Consider the following 19,906-nt stretch of genomic DNA (forward strand, 5'->3'; position numbering starts at 1 on the left):
AAAATAAATTAAATCTAGGATAAATATTAAAAATGAATTAAAATCATACAATTAAAAAAATAAAAAAGTGACTTACCTAATTTATGATGATGAATTTTGTTACTATACATGATATTAATATAGATTAAGTTATGTTTATAATAGTAAAAAAACAATTTTTTAATTTAAATATTTGAATTTTGTTTATTAAAAATTTTTATTTTTAAAAATTATCTAAAAAAGTATTTTTTTTAATTTCTTCTCTTTCAAAATTTTTATTTCAAAAATTTACACTTAATTTAAGCTTTGAAGTTGCTAAAAGCATCAGATTGTTGAGGTTTTGCTAAACAGATTTAATTGTATCTATATAGGATTTTCTTGGTTAGTAAGATATTGTCGGATTATTTTCAGATGATTATTTTAATTCGTATTTTATTTTATTTAATTATTGTAAAAGAGATTTGAATTTTTCATTTTCCAATTTTATTCTTTCGTCTAGAGTTTCTTCGCTTTTAATTAAAGGCCTTATTTATTCATAGCTCTCAAATATAGTAATTATATTATTAGGAACATCAAAGATATCTTCTTGCAATATTTATATCACTTATTGTTCAACTGTTTATTAAATAACAATCTCATTTAACAAATTTTTTTGACTAGCTGAAATTCCATCTGTTTATTTTTTGTTATTATTTGAGTTTGATCTTTTACCATCTTATGTTTTATTGAGTCTATTCGATTAAGATGTATGAACTTTAGGTGCTACAAGTGATTATTATGATTTATTAGACGATTGCACTTTTTCAAAATTTTACTAAGCTTATTGACTTAAATACTCTGTTGATAGATAAAAACTCAAATTTGAGCTATCATACTCATTATATTCATCAAATAAAGCCATCAAAAATGGTTTTAAAGCTAATTTTCTTTGATCTTCTCCACCACTTAGAGCTGTTGTTGAGTTCACAGTAAACTTAGTAAATAAATCATCAGTGTATGATTGCGAATCTGAAATAAATGGAGCATATGCAAAATATTAATTAAATGAATTAGTGAAATCTTTAATTGATATATTTTAAGTCCTTTTTTGGTTTTGAATACTCTTAATACTTGCCATAAAGTGATCTAGTTGTTTATTTTTTAAATCTGCTAAATAATCTATGATAAAAAAGGCTATTTGGTCCATATTTACTCTTAAACCAGAAGTGCTTTATTTGTTTTAATTTAAATTTTTATTACTATTTTTAATAATTTTGATTGTTGAAGATGAGTTCTGTTCAAATTTTTCATCAACTTCACCATCTTCTTCTTGAACTTATTTGTAAGGAGATTTTTATTTTTATTTATTTACTTGTTGCTTTATATAAGTCTAAAATACTTTAAAAACTTCTAAAATGCTTTCAGATTTAGATAAATGATCTGAAACTATTTCTTATATGATTGGCTGAGCCCTAGTAATAAGAATAGTTGCATTTTCATAACCCTCTGTTTATCCAGCTTTGTTAAGCAATTCTGTATTATCGAATAGACTATATATTCCTGACATAATATGCTACTGACTATTTGTATTTTTGAGCAAACTTTTCCTAAAAAGGATAGCTACCTTAATATATATAATATAACTCTGTTTACTCTCCCAAAATATTTTTTTTACAAACTAGGAAAATGATTATTAAGCATTCTGCTAGGAAGACATAGAAATAGAAGACATAGTAGATCGATTAAGATTGTTTTTAGTCAACTGATTTTATGTAGTTTGAGGTTATTGTTAAATATCTAAACCTGTAAGCTGAGAAAAAATAATAAACCTAAGAATACCTTCTTAAGAATACTCTTGTAATGATAAAACAAAATTTTTTAAAAATATTTCACCAATAACTTTATTCCCAAATTTTGTGATAAAGAAATGATGGGAAAAATTTACTAAATGATTATAATTTTGATTAGCATAAAAAGAGCAAAACTTATGCCTATAAAAAAGAGAAAAATCATGAAAAACGCATTCTGTAAGAATCTAACTGATAAAAGCTCCACTGCAACTTTTACTAAATGTAAACGGAGACATAAATTCATTGCCAAAAGAAGAAAAAGGATTGCCTAATAAAATAATAAAATAATTTTTCTTTCTATTTTTCAAAGATTATTTTTAAATCAAAATATATAATTTTAAGTTAAAAGCTATTTAATTTTGTATTTTTTTGTGATTATTTGAGCAGTTCACATTATACATCCATAATTAACAAAAATACAAAATAAATAAATAAGAAAATAAAAAATTTACTGCTTTGTTACTGAGAAACATTTTATGGAAGAATATCTTATTAAGGAGTTACTTTTGGCTACTAATTTTAAACATAAGGCATTATATGCAACTGTATTTGAGTTGATGCATCTACTTTTTTTTTATTTAAACGTTTCTCATAATTTTCTATTTCAGTTTATTTTTTATCTAACTCGGCATCTTTTTGTTTGATTTGATCTTTCAAACTTTCAATATTTTACTCTAACTTTTTTATTTAATTTTTACTTTCTTCAACTCTTTGGTTGTACAATAATTCATAACGATTTTAGATTTCTGCTAAATCTTCTCTGCTTTTTACTCTGTATTCTATTTCTATTCTATCTCTAGCTAAGTGTTGAGTTTATGCTCTTTCTTCTAAGGCTTTTATTAGTTTATGAGATTCTTCTAATTCTTAAGACAGAGAATCTACTTTTTATCTAGTGAGACTCAACTTATCTTTATAAAGCTTGAAAAATACTTCAAAGTTTTGTAAAGTATCAATAAATAGCTATGTAGAAGTATTACCATTCATACGAAGCTTTTTTATTAAATTTAAATATTTTCTTTCAAAAAATGACTTGAGCTCTTAAATAAATTCATCAGAATGTTCTGGGTTATTAAATTTCATACAAAATCCAAACAACTCTATAACTTCAAGTTCTTCTTTCTCTTTTCTATTATCTTTAACCTTTTTAAGTAGAGTGTCATTGTAGAATTGCATATCTTCTAAATGCTTGCAGACTTCATTTAAAATGAGGCTGTTTGACATAGCTATTTCCTCTTAAGAGCATTAATTTATTTCATTTATGATAAAACTTTCAAATAACTAAATAAGCTATCTTCCTCTTGCAGTAGTATCCTTACTAGCGTTCTAATAATCTAAACTTTTTTAAAAAAGAAAGATAAAATAAATACATTTTGGTTTTCTATTTAATCTCAAATAAAAATTAGTATTTTTCTATTACTTATTTATTCTTTGATGAAGAAGCTCTGTCCAATTTTACTAAGAATAGTTGCTTAGACTTTATATAAAATCCAGATTTTTAGGTTTTTAGGCTATTTTTTTTGGGCTTGTCAGCTTTTTTTCGGATGGAGAAGTTAAAATATGAGCAGCAGTTGTATCATTTAGCTAAGTAAAATTAATTGAAATATTTGTCTCCTTTTCTAAAATCTGTTTATCGTTTTCATATATATCAGAGCTATCACCTCTTCTTAATTTCTTCTCAGAAAAGCTTCTTGTCTTAAGAGATTATCTCCTTTATTTTGTTTACTTAAGTTCAGTTTAAAATATACTTTTCTATTTTTGATAACTCTAATCAGTATTCATAGTTGATTGAGTGAATGCCTTTTGTGCTGTATAAAGAGATTCTTTAGATTAATATTGCATGTTTTGGTTTATTTTATTGATTTGATTACTGATTTTGTGAACAATTTTTGAAGAAATTGTTGGTAAATTCAATTATTTATCCTTATTTTCTTCTGAGCTTTATTGATAATCTGTAACTAATTCTTAAAGCCTATCTATAAAAATATCTTAATCATTTTTTAAGTCTCCTCCCTTTTATTCTATTACCATTTATTAAGATTATGAATTTAAAGTAGCTCCTATTGAAGATATTAATGATGACTATGATTTAGAAAGATAGGGATCACGAATAGTAGGTCTTATTCTTTTATTTTTAGGATTGAATTTCATATCATACTCTTGCATTAGCATTCTTATTTATGCATTTTACATTATATTTTTTGCATCCTAAACCTCATTACTAACTGAGAGAATTCTACTTCTAATATAATTTTACTAATTAATAACTTGTTCCTATGGTTGATTTATAGTTTTATTTCCCTAAATAATCAATCTATCATTAAGTATTTCTTAATTTTATAATTTTTAAGGTGTACTTAAATGACTTTTTTATACTTCTAATTATTTTAATTGTAAATTATTCATTTTATTGATATTTGGTAAAAAGTAATTGTAATCAATATCAACTATTTATTATATTAAAAAATTAATTAAAATATTTAATATGAGCAATTTAGCTGGTTAATATCAATCTTATTATTTAATTAATATTTACTCTTAAATCAATAAATAACACAAATACTTTATTAAATTGCATCCTTTTTTGCTTAAATCCACAAATTATTTTTCTAATTTTGTTATTTGTGGATGTAAAAATAAATAAATATAAAACTTAAAATTTATAATTTTCATTGAAATAAATGTAAAGTAAATTTAAACCAAATTCTCTAAAATAATAAATAAATTTAAGTTTTTAATCTTCAAATTATATTTTTTATCTATCTGATTTTATACTCATAGACTTCAAGTAGTACAACTAAAAAAATATGAATTAATAAATGTATAATCATAACTAGAAATTAATATTTTAAGGAAATAAGAATTCTAGTTTCTAAAATTTGCTTTTAAGACATAAATAATTTATAATTTAATTAAATCAATTTAATCATATTTATATTTTTTTGTTTTTTTTTCCAAAATTTATATTTTTGGAAATTTAAAGAATTTAATTTTTTAGTAAATTTATCATAAATATTTTTTTTCTATCTTATTTTATTCTCGTAAATTTTTAATAATATGAAAAACATAAAACAAATAAATATTAAATAAATAAATCAAAGTTTAATGATGAAAATTAATATTTCAAGTAAATAAATAATTTTTAGGATTAAAATTTAATTTTCTAAATTTATACAATCATTAATTTTTATTAAAAATTTGTTCATTAAATAATAAATAAATTAAATTATGCTCAAATTATTTTTCAAAAATATATTAAATTTTTCTATGAAAATGGTGATAGTGTTAAATTATTTTTCTGTCTGATTTTTGTTCAACTATTTCGAATGACATAAAATTGATAAATGAGAAATAAATAAAATTAATCAACAAATTAAAAGTTTTTTGATATTTTTGTAGTTATTCGTTTAATTTTAAAATTTACTTTTTAAATGTGAATAAGCAATAATTTTTACAAAATATTAGTTAGCTAATTAATTATTTAAGTTATATTTAGTTTATTTTTCAAAATTTTTTTATTTACAAATTTAATTAAAATTTTTTAGTTTGTTTTGGTTAATTATGAAATTTTTTTTTGAATGATTATCAATCTTAAGACATTTCTTGCAATTGTTATTCTTAGATAGTATTTCTTTTGATGAGAAAATTATCTTAGGTATTATTATATAATTGCAGATTATTTTCATTGCACAAGTGTAGTATAGCAACAAGACAACTTTAGATAGAGGCCTATTCTTACTTTTGAAGTTAAAGCTGATTAATCAAGTCAGTATAAGATATCTTTAATTTATTAAAATAAGAAACTAAATTTTAAATTAAAAGTTTGGATTACCTCAACTTGGTCTTAAATCTTGTCCTATAAATTTATCCAAATTCTCTATTTAAGTTCTTATATTTTCATTTTTCTAACATTTTATTCTATTTATTTTTTTTAAGGAAATATAAAAAAGCTTTTATCTTAAAAAATTTCTTACTTTTTCTTTATTGATTTTTGCTTTCTGGATAACTTTGAGTGTGCTCATATTAACTTGTAATCTATGTATTTACATTTTATTGAGATAAATTATTATTAGCTTAAGTATTAGTGCAATCGTAATTGTCATTCATAACCTCCATTTAGGTATTTCTAAACGGAGTTGCTCCTAATAATGTATATTCATCAATTTAGTTTATTATATCATACTCATCGTCACCATTGAATCCTTTGTATTACTCTTCCTCTTCTTACAATCTTTATTAAGCAAGTCTTTCTTATTCTTCAATTTCTTTCAAGTCAAAATAACTTGTCTTGAAAAGCCTTTATACAAAAAAATATAAATATTCATTTAAATCGTTTTCTTTACCATTATGGTTTGTAATGGTAGTCTATGCTCAATAATTGTAAATGTGTGATTTCTGTATCAAAAATCTTAAATGCAGATCTTTATTTTTTATTTTTTCCTTTTACTTCTTCGATTTTGTACTCTTGCTCATCAAAGAAATCAAATCTAAATTCAGAATCTTTTTAATTATTTTTTCTTTTTGTTCTATTCCTTTCTGTTTATGGAATTTCAGCAACCATGATATTATTTTTCTTTTAATTTACTTAAAATTATTTATAAAATAATTCATAAAAAAACACAAATAAGCTATTTTACAAATTTTCCAGTCAATAGGATTCATCCATTAAGTTTTATCTTTTCTATAATAAATATCAAAATTAATTAATTTTATCAAACAAAATAAAGAAATTAATTTAATTTACTCAATTTGATTAAAGAATAATCCACTTCCAATTTAAGTCATTCTAATAGCCATATTTTATAAAGAAAATAATCTGTCCTCTGGTTACTCAAAATCACCTATTGTGTTAGTAAATGAATTAGTAAATCCATTTGATGATTCTTTGCTGGGTAAATCATCTGTCAATAATTTATATTAATTTGAGCTATAATTAGGGACATCATCATCACATTACTAATAATAATCTTATGGGTTATCATTACAGAGTATCCCTTCATTAATAACTTCCATTTAATTATTGGTACTATTAAGAAATTAACTTTATCTTAATTTTTCACTTAAATATTCGCTTTTTTGATTTTAAGAGTTAAATTATATATCTTAAAAAGGACTCATATTTGTTGAGATAATTTGGTTTTCTTAATGAAATGCACTGTCTTGAGATTCGTTTAATATGCTCTTTTAACTCATTTTCATGGCAGTTTTTCCTTTCTTAGCTGTTTGAGTTAAAATCATTTGAATATCATTAATTAATTCTTGTTCATTTTAATTCATAACTAGTTCATCAACTAATTTTTTATGGGAGTTCAAATCATCATTATCTTACTGATATTCTTCATCGTTTTCTTCTATTACAGTTCTATTAAATTTCTTGTTAGAATCTTCCAAGTTTAGCATATTGCCTACAAAATTTTCTAAACCACTACAGAGCTCTAGCTCGTATAAATCACTTCTTATCTAAATATCTTGTAAAAATAAGCAATTAAATTGTATTCGTTCTGGTTTAACTTACTCTAGAGAGATAATTTCTCATTTTTATATAGTCCTTTAACTTTTTTTTTGTCGGATTTCTATAAAATTAATAAAAAAAAATAAATATTTCACTTCAAGTTAAAAGAGAGATTTAATTACTTTCTTCATAGGAGTATTTTGCTAATCTTTATCTAAAGATTATCTTGCACTTGAATCCTAAGGTAGATTGTGTACAAAATTTTCTGAATCAATTAATAATTTTAAATTAGAGTCTATCTAAATAATTTTTAAAAATTTGTATTAAAGAATTCTGAATAAAATTACCTTTATATTATTTAAAAGAATTCCTTTAGAGCTGCTATCATCAAATTTTTCACTAGTTTTGCAGAATAAAGGATCTACTTCAAACTATATATCATACTTATTCAATGTAATGTTAGATAAATTTTTTTCAATGGTAGATTCATTTATCTTTTTATTTTTCTTAAATATCTTTTCCCTTTCTTTATTAATAAGGTCTTCACTGTCTTGCTCTTATTTGCCATGATGATCTTCATCTTTGTTAATAAACTCAGATCTAATCAAACCACTAAGCATCTTAAATGATTCTTAGTGCAAGCTATCTACTCTATATCCATATATCTTCGAACCAGAATCGATAGAGCTAGATAATTTCTACCAAGAAGCTTCGCTTACCTCTTTTAAATTCATTATAAGTATTTTTAAAGGAGTTAATTTAACATAATCAAATAAAATAATTTCAAAAAATACTTGCAAAATCAGACATATTCTTAACATCTGGAAGAGGTATTTCGAAGGCATTTTCTTTGTTTATTTTCTATTAATTTTTTTTTTTAAATTACCATATATAAAAAATAAAGGCTGAATGAATTGATAAATAAAAAAATACATTTTTAAGAAGCATTTGAGCTAATATTAAGCATAGAGCATCTTAGTTCTTTTTTTACTAGTTATTATTACCTTCTGATTTTCTACGTGCATCTTCTAAAATATCTTTAACATCAATAACGTTTAATTCTCTTAATACATTTTCTTCTTCTTCATCTTCTTCTTCATCCAAAATTAATTTATCAGATTTATAAGTAGTTTAATTGTTCATTTTTTTTGTATTAATGCCATTTCTATTTTAGTAGAAGGAGTTATTCGTTTTTCCTAACATTTTTTATTTGTACGAATATTCATTTAATAAACTATCTGATTTAACTCTAATTTAGATCTTATTCTTAGCATTTTTTGCATTTGCTTACATCATTTTTAATTCTTCATTAGTTAATAAATCTTCGTCGTCATAATAATCATCTTTTTCCTATACTTCTTATAATATTTTTTTCTTAAGTAATCTACCACCTTTGTGACTTTTATTCATTTAAATTAGTTAGCCTCAAAAAAAATTTTTTTAAACAAGAACCAAAATGATTAATGCCTTTAGCACAATAGAAGCTATTCAGCAAAATTAAAAAATTTAAAGCTCCCTTATGTATCTTAATTGATATAATAATTTAAATGTTTGTTGTTATTAATTTACTAAGTTAAAAAATTTTAATAGGCTAGCTATACAAGCAATTAAATTAATTTATAATTTTTCGCGCAATAGATTGATTTGTATTTTGAAATTTGCATCAAACATTAAATCATATCTTTAATTCAAAAATTGTTTATTTGTATAGCAGCAATATAGCAAATAAATAAAAAATAAATGAATAAATTAGCCAATTTCAGCGAGATAGTTGTTTAAGTATTAATTGCTTAGTTAGTTAGTTAAATAAATAATTTAAATTTAATTTTTTTAAGACAAAAAATATTTAAAAAATAAAATGTAAGCTAATTTTTCAAATTATTTGGAATATAAATTAAAAATTTAGAACTTATTAAGTAATCTGTAATCAAATAACATCAAATGATATAAGAAACAATCATAAATAATATATTTAAAAAATTTGTATATCCTTTCTTTAAAGTAGTCGTTAAAAATTAAAGCTTCTACTATAACAAAATGTATATTAAATTTACATCTGAAGAAGTCTTTTGAAAGTTTAAATTAAGAAAAATGTAGAATCTGCAATTTTATTTTATTTATGGATTAAGAATATTTTACTAACACTCTCTATCTGATAAGTAAGTAAGTAAGTCTTACTATTTTTTGAAAGCTTTTGAAAAAGATAAAGAGAATAATTTCATTTGCTACCTGATTTACAATATTCATTTATAAAATTACCTGAAATGGTCATTTTTCTTTTAAATTACATTCAAAGAAATCAGGCTATTATTAAATATTAATTAGTTATATTAGAATGAATAATTAGAAATAAGCGAGATTTGATTTATGTATAGATGTTTATCAGAACTAATTAATATCTAATCCATTTTTAATCAATATGAACATTTAAGCACAAATAATACTAAAATCTTTTATAGTAATTAATATTTGTTTCTAACATTTTTAATTTTTAGATTTAATAAAAAATAAAAAAGTAAATTGTTTCTTCGCTTATGATATCAAAGTATAATAACAATAATCTTAATAGAGGATAAGTATTCAGTTACTTTATTGTAGTAAAATTTTTCTTTCAATATATTTATTTATTTAATTATTATTATTTTAATAATATTATCAGAAAAAATATTTGATTTGCAAAATTCAAATTGGTGTCTTATTTTGCTTATAGAAAGAAGAAATACAAGCATTTTCAAAAATTATTTATTACATAGAGTTAATTTGACATAAAGTAAAAAATGATTGAATGAATGAATGCTGATTAATAAGTTATGTTGAAAATTAATTTTTATTCCTTCTTAAACATTCTAAAGAAAAGAAATAAAAATATTTTAACTCGTCTAATAATTTCTTTTAATTATTTATTTAATAATAATCAAAAATAAATTTAAAAGGTAAATTGATATTAAATTTATTTAATAATAACCATAATAAATTTAAAGGATAAATTAAGATTAAATTTACTTATCAATAAAATCTTAATAAAGAAAGTAAATTATTTTGAATAAAAAAAATTAATTAATTAATTATTAATAGATTTTTCTAACAAGCTTTATTAGCATACATTTCAAGACAGTCAATTGGATTTTTATATTCTCTCTTTTTTGATAATTTATTTTTGTTGAGTAAAAAAGCATATTAATCTAAACTCAAAATATAGATTGATATTAATTCGTATCTAGATATTTATCATATATATATAAATTAATATTAATGAGAAAAAAAGCCAACTGAGGAAAAGTTAAGTTATTAAAATTAATTAATTAATTGGTAATACCTTAAGCTAATTGATGATGATTTGAATAAATTTGAATCTCAAACTACATTTATAAAATAATAGCTAGATGATTTTGAAAATAAATATATGAGAGGGAGAAAAAGTATACAAATTATAAAAATAAATATATAATTATTTGATTTGAGAGAAGCTGTATGGTTAATAATGAATGACAGCTTGAACAGTAATAATACAAAAGTAAATCAAAGTAAAATATGATAGGCAATAAAGAAATTTGTAAACAGCGTATTCAAAATAACAATTTGGTATGAATAAAATCATATATGGTTATGGCTATGAGGAAGTGAGAAAGAGATAATACATTGTGTATAGAATCTTAGATAGAATAACTAAATAAAGAATGGAAATTTTTATAATTTGCTTGCTTTTTTTGCTACTTCTTTAATATAGATAGGGTTAATATCAGAATATATGACTAATTTGAAAAAAGTATAATCTGCTTGTTTGAAGAGGAAAATAAAGACAGGCAATAAATTAATTTCCTTGGCGCTGAATAAATAACTGAGAAAAAGAATAATAAACCTCAAAAAAATCTTAAAATAATTAAAGCAGGTGTATAGCGAGTCTTTAAAAATACACATTTTTAATTCGATTACATTTCAAGTTAGCCAAATATCCAACAAGTAGATTAATTATCAAACGCATAAGATAGCTGGTATATATATTTAGCGTTTCACTCTTCTTTAACTTATATTTTCATAATTATGGATACAACTACACCTCTTCCTTTATCAGCTTATGGAAATATATCCTCTGCTGCAAAATAGCAAAATCACTTTATGTTTAACTTTGATTCAGCGGCCATAAAAAATATGAATTCTGTAACTACAAATACTGCTGGAAAACCTCAGCTTCCTCAATTTAACACAGCTGATAACCAAAAATATGAATGGGAATCAAATTTAAACGGAGGTGCCTTGCATAGTCCTAATATATTTTCAGCTAAAGCTTTTGCCTATACTCCTATAATGACTGGAGGTCCTTATTCAAGTTTAGGAAAGGGATAAAACTACTTTAATTTTCCAAACACTTCTATAGATGATTCAAATACAATCTAATAAATTCACAACGTTGGAAATCCCAACGGTCCTAATGGCGCTCCTTTTACTGCAACCTAGCAATAATTTTAATAAATATGCGGAGACAATTTAAATTTGTATGGAAATAATGCTTTCAATAGTAATAATATTTAAGCTGCAGTGGCTGCAAATCCTTTAATGTAGGCTTAGCAATAGAATTATTAAGCTCCAGGGAATGGTGCTATCAACATCTTGCAAGCTTAAAAGATGAGTGAAGAAGCTCAAACACCATTTTAAATGGAAGGGGCCTTTTAATTTGGAAATTTCAATGGGCAATCAATCAATAATTAAAATGGTAATGGTTTAAGCACCTAGGCTGCTATTATTAGTGTTGGAGCTAACAACAAGCCAGGTCAAAATGGAGTAATAAAACTAAAAGCTATTTTACTTTATTTAATTATATATTTTTAATTTATTTTAGGTAGTCCAGTAAGGTTAATTCATCACTCAACCTCAATAGTTCTCATAGCAATCAAGCTAATAGGGGTAGTAACAATAATAGATTTCTTAATAGCAATAATAGACTCAATAATAGCAATAGTTTTAAAATTTTTAGAAAAATCAATACTTAAATAACGCATTATGCAATTTTAGCAACTAACCAAGCGACTAATAATATTAAGATTAGCTATAACCTAATGCTTAAAATGGAGCTCCAAATCCTTAATAACTAGGTGCTCCTCTAAATTCATCAGAAAGAAAAAAACCACAACTTTAAATTCAATTACCACAAAATAACAACAACTAGAACCCATAATAAACCAATCCTACAAATGCAAATAACTCTTAAAATAATTAGAATGGACCTCTCAGCACTACTGAAGGAAATAGCTATTATTTATAACAATAATATAGCTTAGGGTTAGCCCCATTCACTCCTATTGGGCCACCGACAATGAACATTTAAACTATAAATGGAGCTCCACCATCTTCACAATTCACTCAATTTACAGCAAGACCTAATTAACAATTTGAAAACTTTTTCTTTAATCAAGCAAATATGTCTTAAATACCAGATTCATACCAACTTTTAACTCCAGGTGGAAATACAGGTTATAATAAATAGCCATTCTTCTTCCCTACAAGCGCAGATTAACAGACTCAATTCATTCAATAATAGTATGCAGTACAAACTCCTAATCCCCACCATCCTAATGGTTAGTAGTATATTTAACAGCATTAAAATTAATTCCCTTTACAGTAATAATAATAGCATGCTCAATAGCAATAATCATCATAATTCTAATAGTAGTAGTAATAATAATAATAATAATAACAACAACAATAAAATAGCCAATAATAGTAGTTTTTATAGCAATAAAATTAAGCATTAGGCATAGATGTTAATAATCCACAATAAAATAGTATAGATAAAAAAGATTAGAAAGGAAAACCATTCAACTTAAAATTAGATGTATCATAAAAAGATAATAATAATGGAAAAGTTTCAAGTTTTGATAAAGCCCTTTCTGCAGAAAAGAAAAAAAGTACGATGAATTTAGGAAGTGGAATTATAGATTCAGCTGGTAAATTGGCTGGTAATACTCCAAACGAAGATGATAAAGATAAAAATATATTAAGTATTCTCTAAAAAAACAATCCTCAAAATAATATTAATCCCAGTAGTTACTTGGATGCAGCAAACATGAGTTTAATCATAGATTTCTATCAAAAAGCTAATTCAGAAAAGAAGCAATAATTGTATGAATTCCTTTCAAACTAGTAAAATGATGACAAAGATGATAATTAAAAAAATAAATCTCAAAAGATAATTGAATACATAATCACTGCCAATACAAAACGCATAGGAACTCTAACTCTTTAACAAAGATTAGAAAAAATTTAAAAATACAGAGAAAAAAGAGAAAGAAGAGCATAAACTTCATTAGTTAAGTACAAGAAACAACAAATAGCTGTCTCTAAAAAACCAAGAGATAAAAATGGTAAGTTCCTTAAATAGGAGGGTAAAAACGGATAGAAGTAAAAAAAATTAAAAAACAAAGAGTTGACTTAGGAAGAGCCAACTTAGGATTAATAAATCTGAGTCTTTTTGTCAGTATATCTGTTAGCTAGCCTAGTTTATAATAATTCGTAATATTAACCATAAAAAAACAATAAAATATATTTTAAATCATTCATCAACTCATTAAATTAAAAAATAAAACCAAAGAGCAAGTGAGTAAATAAGTAAGTAAGTAAGTTAATAAGTAAAAAAATATTTCTAATTATATAATCTAGCTTGCCAATATTTAAATAATATTCTTTTAATATAAACTATTTCAAGTTATCTTCCAAAAAACAAAGTCTATCTCTTATAAATATTCAAATATATTAATAAATAACTAATAAAATAAATAAATAATCGCATTCTATCATTTTGTCTTGCTATTCATTCATATATATATCTATCTATCTCATTGTTTAAAATAAAATCTTAATTTGTATTGTCAAAATTTTTAATAGTTTTTAAACAATTTTATCAGTTGAAAAAAAATTGACCAAGATGCATACAATTTATAAATAAAATTATTTAAATAATAATTATTGTTCAAAATTAAGGCATGGATTGATATATTTATTAATTTAAATAATTTTTAAATATTTTAAGCAATTTTTAAATCTATTATTTTAGTTATTTTTTTGTAAAATACATTTATAATATTTAATAAATTTCCACTTAGGGATAATAATAAAAGCTATTTTTGGTGTTGATTTTAATGAGCATTCATAATTTTATTACTTATTTTAAGTTAAGTGTAAATATCGCTTATCTTACTTAGTAAATAACTATTAAATATTGCTTTTTTCATTCACTTTTGTTTACTTTTGAGTATTAGAAAAATTATTTTTGTTATCAATAAAATACTCTATAAAGTCATAGATTGTTTAAAAAATATTTCATGCCATTTTAAATGCTCTTAGAAGCTTTTATTATTGCTTATGAGAAGATAAATAGCCTCTTAAAAAGTATTCATCAGCAATTTCATGACTAAAATTAAAGTAATCAATAGGAAATTTCAAAGTTTCATCTGGATCAATATGAATCACACTTAAAAAATCTGGTCTCACTCTCACTACTGGAAACTCGCTACAAATTTTAGGTAGTACATTTAAAAAAATACAATCTGAGTCTTAATTTCTAAATGGAAGTGCCATTGTAAAACCACCATCTACAGCTGAAATTCCTTGATAATAATCAGAAAACCTGCCTGTTGTAACAAATGGTATTGCACATGAGCAAGAAATTGCTTCACCAAACTCCTAAGAGTCTGTAAAGTTATCGATTAATTATTTTGTTATACCTACAACATATTTTCTAGGTGATATATATAGATGAAGTGTGCCATTAAAAGGAACATTTAAGCTTTTAGCTTCCAAATATGCTTTAACTGCTTGTTCTTTTACATATTTAGTAGCATTAAAAAAACCAAGCTTTTCATTATTAATTGACTTTAGACTCTCTCTTATATATTTTTCATACCAATATTTCATATCTTTATCAGAATAAACTGAGCAAACAAAAAAGCTAGCTATACAGCTACCTGATGAAACTCCTCCAACCCTATATTCCTTTAGAATTTTCTTAGGAATAAACTCTGATAACCCATGCATATAGCCAGCCTGATAACTTATTGCGCAACCACCTCCACTAAGCAATAACTCCTTCTCATAATCAACTTTCACTTATTCTTAGTAATTATTTTAGTTTGCATTAGAAGGAATATCAGAAAACTATTTTATATTACTAATATTCGAGAAACAAAACTTAGGGATATTACATTTTTTAACATAATAAGCACTGGTAGATAATTTGGATTATTTTTTGAATAATTATTTTTCAATTGCATTATTAAATTATTGGTATTTAAATTTACAGAAATATCTTTCTGATTACAAAATTGATTTCATTATTAAAGTATTTTTAAATTATACCTGTTCGAATTTTGATTAAATTTTCTTTTTTAAATTTCAAAAATATATTTGCAAAATAAAAATTAGCTATTTATTTTTTATTTGAATGCAATTTAATAAAAGTTAGAATATTTTAAAATTTAAGTTTTTTTATTCTGAAATTAAAAATATCTAAACTTTGAAAAGAGTTTTTATTATTTTTATTAAATTTTTTTGAATACCCACATTTAAAATCTATTTTAAGAATGATTAATTATAATTATTAATATTGATATCTAATATAGATTAATAAACAAATTCATTTTTTATAAAAAAAAATATTTACTGAATCACTCATTTATTACCAGTAACCAAGTATATTTAAAAAAGAAAATAATTATCAATATGTAGTTATTAAAGGTACTAATTAAAAACATATAATTAAAAAAAACAAAATATGTAATTAAATGCAAATAGATGGATCAATCATTTTTTAGTGCTTCTTTTATTTTTACTCATAGTTTAATAAATTATAATAAAAAATTGTGTTTTTGATAAACCAAAATCAAAGGTCATATCCCATAGAGCGGTAGTACATTAAAAACATTTAGAGCTTTTCTTGTTTTTGATTGCTGTAAGATTATAACATTTCTAGACTTGGAGTCATTTAGATAGCATTGTGTTATTAAATACTAAAAAAATCTTCATTATTAACAAATAAACCCTATTCAACTATCAACAAACAGTCTTATAATTAAGTAATATGTCTTAAAAGCTCAATTTGAGCTTCTTTCATTTATTTACTTAAGGATTCTTGCAAAGAAATAATGTGAAAATGAAGATGAACATAGAAGTTTGCTGAATAATTAGGAGTATCTTCAATAGGTACGTGCTTTTTTAACTCGTTCGAAACTTAAGGATTAAGCCTTTGTAGCCTCTTTATGGTCAATTTTTAAAGAGATGAAACAGAATTAAAAATCATGTCATTCTATTTTCTCAACTTTTCCATGAATTTTGAATACTCAGGAGATAAGCAAAATACTTCCCAACGATCTAAGGATTCATCAACTTTTACATAAGCATCGAGTTACTCTTCTAATTCTTTTCTGATTAAGTATAACTTTTTCAAAATGAAAAAGCTTACAACTACCCAAAAGTTACTTTTAGCCTATAAGATCTAATTTATAATATATAAAATATAAATTTTATCAAATATTTATTTTTTATTAAAGTTACATCTTCAGCTCTCTCAACAGTCTGAGCCAACACATTAAATTTATCTAATTCCTCTTACAGAATTCTGACATTTGTGTCAAATATTTATTTGTCGTTTATGAGACTTTTGAATTCATCTTATTGATTTTCATTATCAGCTCTTAAACGAGAAACTTACATTACTGGCTCATGCTAATTTTACTACTACTACTGTTTTAAATCAATTTACTACTCACCTATTATTTTTGATTACAAAAATTAAACTTGATCGTTTTTTTAATTAATAAATACCTATATTATTTACTGGTTTATTTTGACTAATCTATTAAGGAATCTTTTTGGAAACATCCATTTATTCAACAATTTACTGTTGTTGAGGATTTTTATTTTAATTGGTTATAGATAATCTTAAATTTTCTTGTACAATCTACTATTCGATAAAATCATTTTACTTTTTTTCTTCAACTTTTTAAGCTTCTTCAGATTTTTGGCTTTTTTAAATGCTATTTTTCAAACTTTTCTTTTGTTTTGAAATAAAATCAATTTTTTATTTTTTCTTGACCAAGAATATTGATTTGTTATTTAAATTATTATCATTCATATCTTGGATCAAATTAAAATCATCTACTTCATCTTCTTATGCTATTTGTTACAAAGATTAAACCTGGTCATTTTAACCTCTTATAATTGACCATTCCTATGATTAATTTGTAGAAATAGAGTTCAATGAAGTTGAATCTTACTAATATCCTTTTATATTAAGATTAGCTTAAGGTTGCTATTAATTTTATTAGTTCTACTATATCATATTAACCTAAGGATACTGTTATTTTTAAGTATTTACTTTGTTTTAATCTGAATTTTAATTATTCTAAACATAATTTTATTAACTCAGTTGGTTATTAGTAAAATTTTATTGTTAGATTTAGTTTTACTGCTTTAATTAACTTTACTACTGAGTTTAATAATTTAGCTAATTATTTTCCAATCTAGTATTTTGATTTACAGTGTTGTTGTTATAATTATTATTTAAGTTTATATTCTAAGGATATTTTTATTAAGTATTACCTGGGTTGATGTTATTATTTGTATTCATTGCAGGATACTTATTTTATTGATTTAAATTATTCTATTGTTAAATAAACTAATTTTGTACAGACATATTCATTCCTTGCATATTCTAAGAATAGCTATTTTATTTATTCTGTGAAATACTATTAGTTGTATTTTATTGAAATAACTATGGATTTTGTTGCTAATATTACTGATATTAGAGAGCTTATTTTTATTGTTCTTACTATTCAAGCTATTGATTATGATAGGGTAAATTTTACTAATTTCTATTCATATTTACATCAGCACCAAATCTTGGGTATTTTTATTAAGAACAGTTCATATCTTCTTTTTATGGTGCATTTATATTAGTTGGTGCCAAATTTTATCTTTGCATTTAAGGATACTTTTAATCTATAGCATTTTAATTTTATTGCTTTTAAATTTATTGCTAGTTTTTGTTAGCAAGCTAATTTGGTTCTCTTTAAGAACTCAAAACTGATTATCTTAAGATACTTTCATTAGCTGTTATTAAAAATTAATCAAAATTAGCTGCAAGACAGTCACCATTGTAATCGCCTTAACCTGGCATCATGTGCTCAATTGGCTGCTTAAATTAAGCAGACTAATTAAATAAGGGTTAAACGCTCAAGGTGGGATATTTTACATTTTATTTTGAACCATACATATCCTGATTTGATTGAATTTACTTTGAAGAATTTAATGAATCGTAATTAAGAGAGTTTTATGTTGGATATTGCTACAATTAATTCTAATTTTTGTTTGTTAGTTATTACAACTAAGCTTGATTCTATCCACTTTGATCATTAAAGTTGCCAGTAAGCGCTAGTTAAGGATACCTTTCTGCTAAATTTGCAGTAGAGGGATTCAAAAATGAAGATAATTACAGATTCCAGTCTTATTTTTATTTCTATCCTAAAATATAATTTTTGATGCAATCGTGGCTTAGTATTTGTACCCAATTAATTCTTTTAGCAGGGTCAATTTACAACAAAGAGAATAATAGTTGAGCCATTTAGCTAGAAATAATTCTAGTTGAAGGTATGACTAACTATCCAAGCTAAAATGAAGGCTCAGACAAAAACAGAAGTTAAAACAAAAGGATTCCTAAACTCCAGCTATCTGATTTTTCTCTATTATAAGATTTTCTATCTTATTATGTTTCTGGCGCTTCATTAATTCTATATTACAGGGAGCTATTCTTCTAATAGAATAGAGTTTTGAATAAACCAAAATCATCTACTCTAATAGCTTCTTCCTCTCCAATCAAAATATTATTTAAAGTAATATCTCTGTATTTAACCTAATTAAGATAAATATTAAATAAATATCATTTATAAAATAAAGGAAAGTGCTTCAATATTCTTTGCGAATGTTTATTTTTAAGGATTAATATTAAATTTGCTTTATTTTTATACACCTAACATTTATAAAAACAATTTTTATTATTTTACTTTTTGAGAGTATGATTCAAAATATCCATAATATATCTAAATAAAATAGTTGATGCATTCTTTTTCAGAAAGCATCTACTTGTAATTCAAATAGTTTTTTAAGGTATCATATTTATTATTTTAGTAAATAAGATAAATGTTGTTCTAAGTATATGCCACATCTATTAAAGCCATAACATTTTTGGCATTCTTTTACTTTAGCTACTGATGAATAATTATTTCGTTTTCTAAATTTATTCTAATTAGTGAGCCATCAGGGATTTTCTTTTGGTTAATTATTTTTATAAAGACATCTTTACCATTCTTAGTATTGTAACCATAGTAATTTTCTGCTAAAATAGAGTCTTCTTTTCTAGAATAAATGCTGTAGTCTTTTATCTGCTTATTTAGATGCATACTTGAATTTATATATTTATTTTATTTCCTATCTTATTAGAATATCTTTTTACAACAACTTGTATTTAATTACTAAAATTTTTATTAAATGAAAAATTTATATTATTAATATTTCAATCTCCTCGGGAGATTTATGTAATTAAAAATCTGCAAAGCTAATTCGATCAGAAATAATTTAATTGAGTTATTTGTCTAAAACATCG

General features: G+C 23.2%; 5 protein-coding genes across 5 annotated transcripts; 1 reads left to right on the forward strand and 4 right to left on the reverse strand. All coding sequences in view use genetic code 6, as the record gives it.

Moving 5' to 3' along the window:
* Nucleotides 1-259: 259 nt before the first annotated feature.
* TTHERM_00728860 (hypothetical protein) lies at nucleotides 260-4,211 on the reverse strand (the record flags this gene model as incomplete). The annotated part of the gene is made up of 3 exons (XM_001022672.2): nucleotides 260-2,076; nucleotides 2,261-3,144; nucleotides 3,226-4,211. 3 exons carry the CDS (start codon nucleotides 4,209-4,211, stop codon nucleotides 260-262), a joined length of 3,687 nt encoding a protein of 1,228 aa, XP_001022672.2.
* A 1,179-nt stretch (nucleotides 4,212-5,390) lies between these two features.
* Nucleotides 5,391-8,667, reverse strand: TTHERM_00728870 (condensin complex subunit 2; the record flags this gene model as incomplete). The annotated part of the gene is made up of 11 exons (XM_001022673.3): nucleotides 5,391-5,585; nucleotides 5,638-5,723; nucleotides 5,780-6,102; nucleotides 6,149-6,389; nucleotides 6,443-6,486; nucleotides 6,550-7,273; nucleotides 7,321-7,378; nucleotides 7,440-7,556; nucleotides 7,605-7,978; nucleotides 8,052-8,118; nucleotides 8,191-8,667. 11 exons carry the CDS (start codon nucleotides 8,665-8,667, stop codon nucleotides 5,391-5,393), a joined length of 2,706 nt encoding a protein of 901 aa, XP_001022673.3.
* Nucleotides 8,668-11,298: 2,631 nt separating this feature from the next.
* On the forward strand, nucleotides 11,299-13,717 carry TTHERM_00728880 (hypothetical protein; the record flags this gene model as incomplete). Its single annotated transcript, XM_001022674.2, has 2 exons — nucleotides 11,299-12,036; nucleotides 12,095-13,717. 2 exons carry the CDS (start codon nucleotides 11,299-11,301, stop codon nucleotides 13,715-13,717), a joined length of 2,361 nt encoding a protein of 786 aa, XP_001022674.2.
* An 854-nt stretch (nucleotides 13,718-14,571) lies between these two features.
* On the reverse strand, nucleotides 14,572-15,582 carry TTHERM_000728889 (patatin family phospholipase; the record flags this gene model as incomplete). Its single annotated transcript, XM_012799343.1, has 1 exon — nucleotides 14,572-15,582. One exon carries the CDS (start codon nucleotides 15,580-15,582, stop codon nucleotides 14,572-14,574), a length of 1,011 nt encoding a protein of 336 aa, XP_012654797.1.
* A 547-nt stretch (nucleotides 15,583-16,129) lies between these two features.
* TTHERM_00728890 (patatin-like phospholipase family protein) lies at nucleotides 16,130-19,784 on the reverse strand (the record flags this gene model as incomplete). The annotated part of the gene is made up of 4 exons (XM_001022675.2): nucleotides 19,308-19,784; nucleotides 17,071-19,156; nucleotides 16,801-17,015; nucleotides 16,130-16,741 (listed from the first exon to the last, which is right to left on the reverse strand). The coding sequence occupies exons 1-4, from the start codon at nucleotides 19,701-19,703 to the stop codon at nucleotides 16,130-16,132; spliced, it is 3,309 nt and encodes a 1,102-aa protein (XP_001022675.2). The 5' UTR covers nucleotides 19,704-19,784.
* Between the last annotated feature and the right edge of the window lie 122 nt (nucleotides 19,785-19,906).

The sequence above is a fragment of the Tetrahymena thermophila genome (assembly GCF_000189635.1).
Source record: "Tetrahymena thermophila SB210 genomic scaffold scf_8254476, whole genome shotgun sequence".
NCBI classification, from domain to species: Eukaryota; Ciliophora; class Oligohymenophorea; order Hymenostomatida; family Tetrahymenidae; genus Tetrahymena; species Tetrahymena thermophila.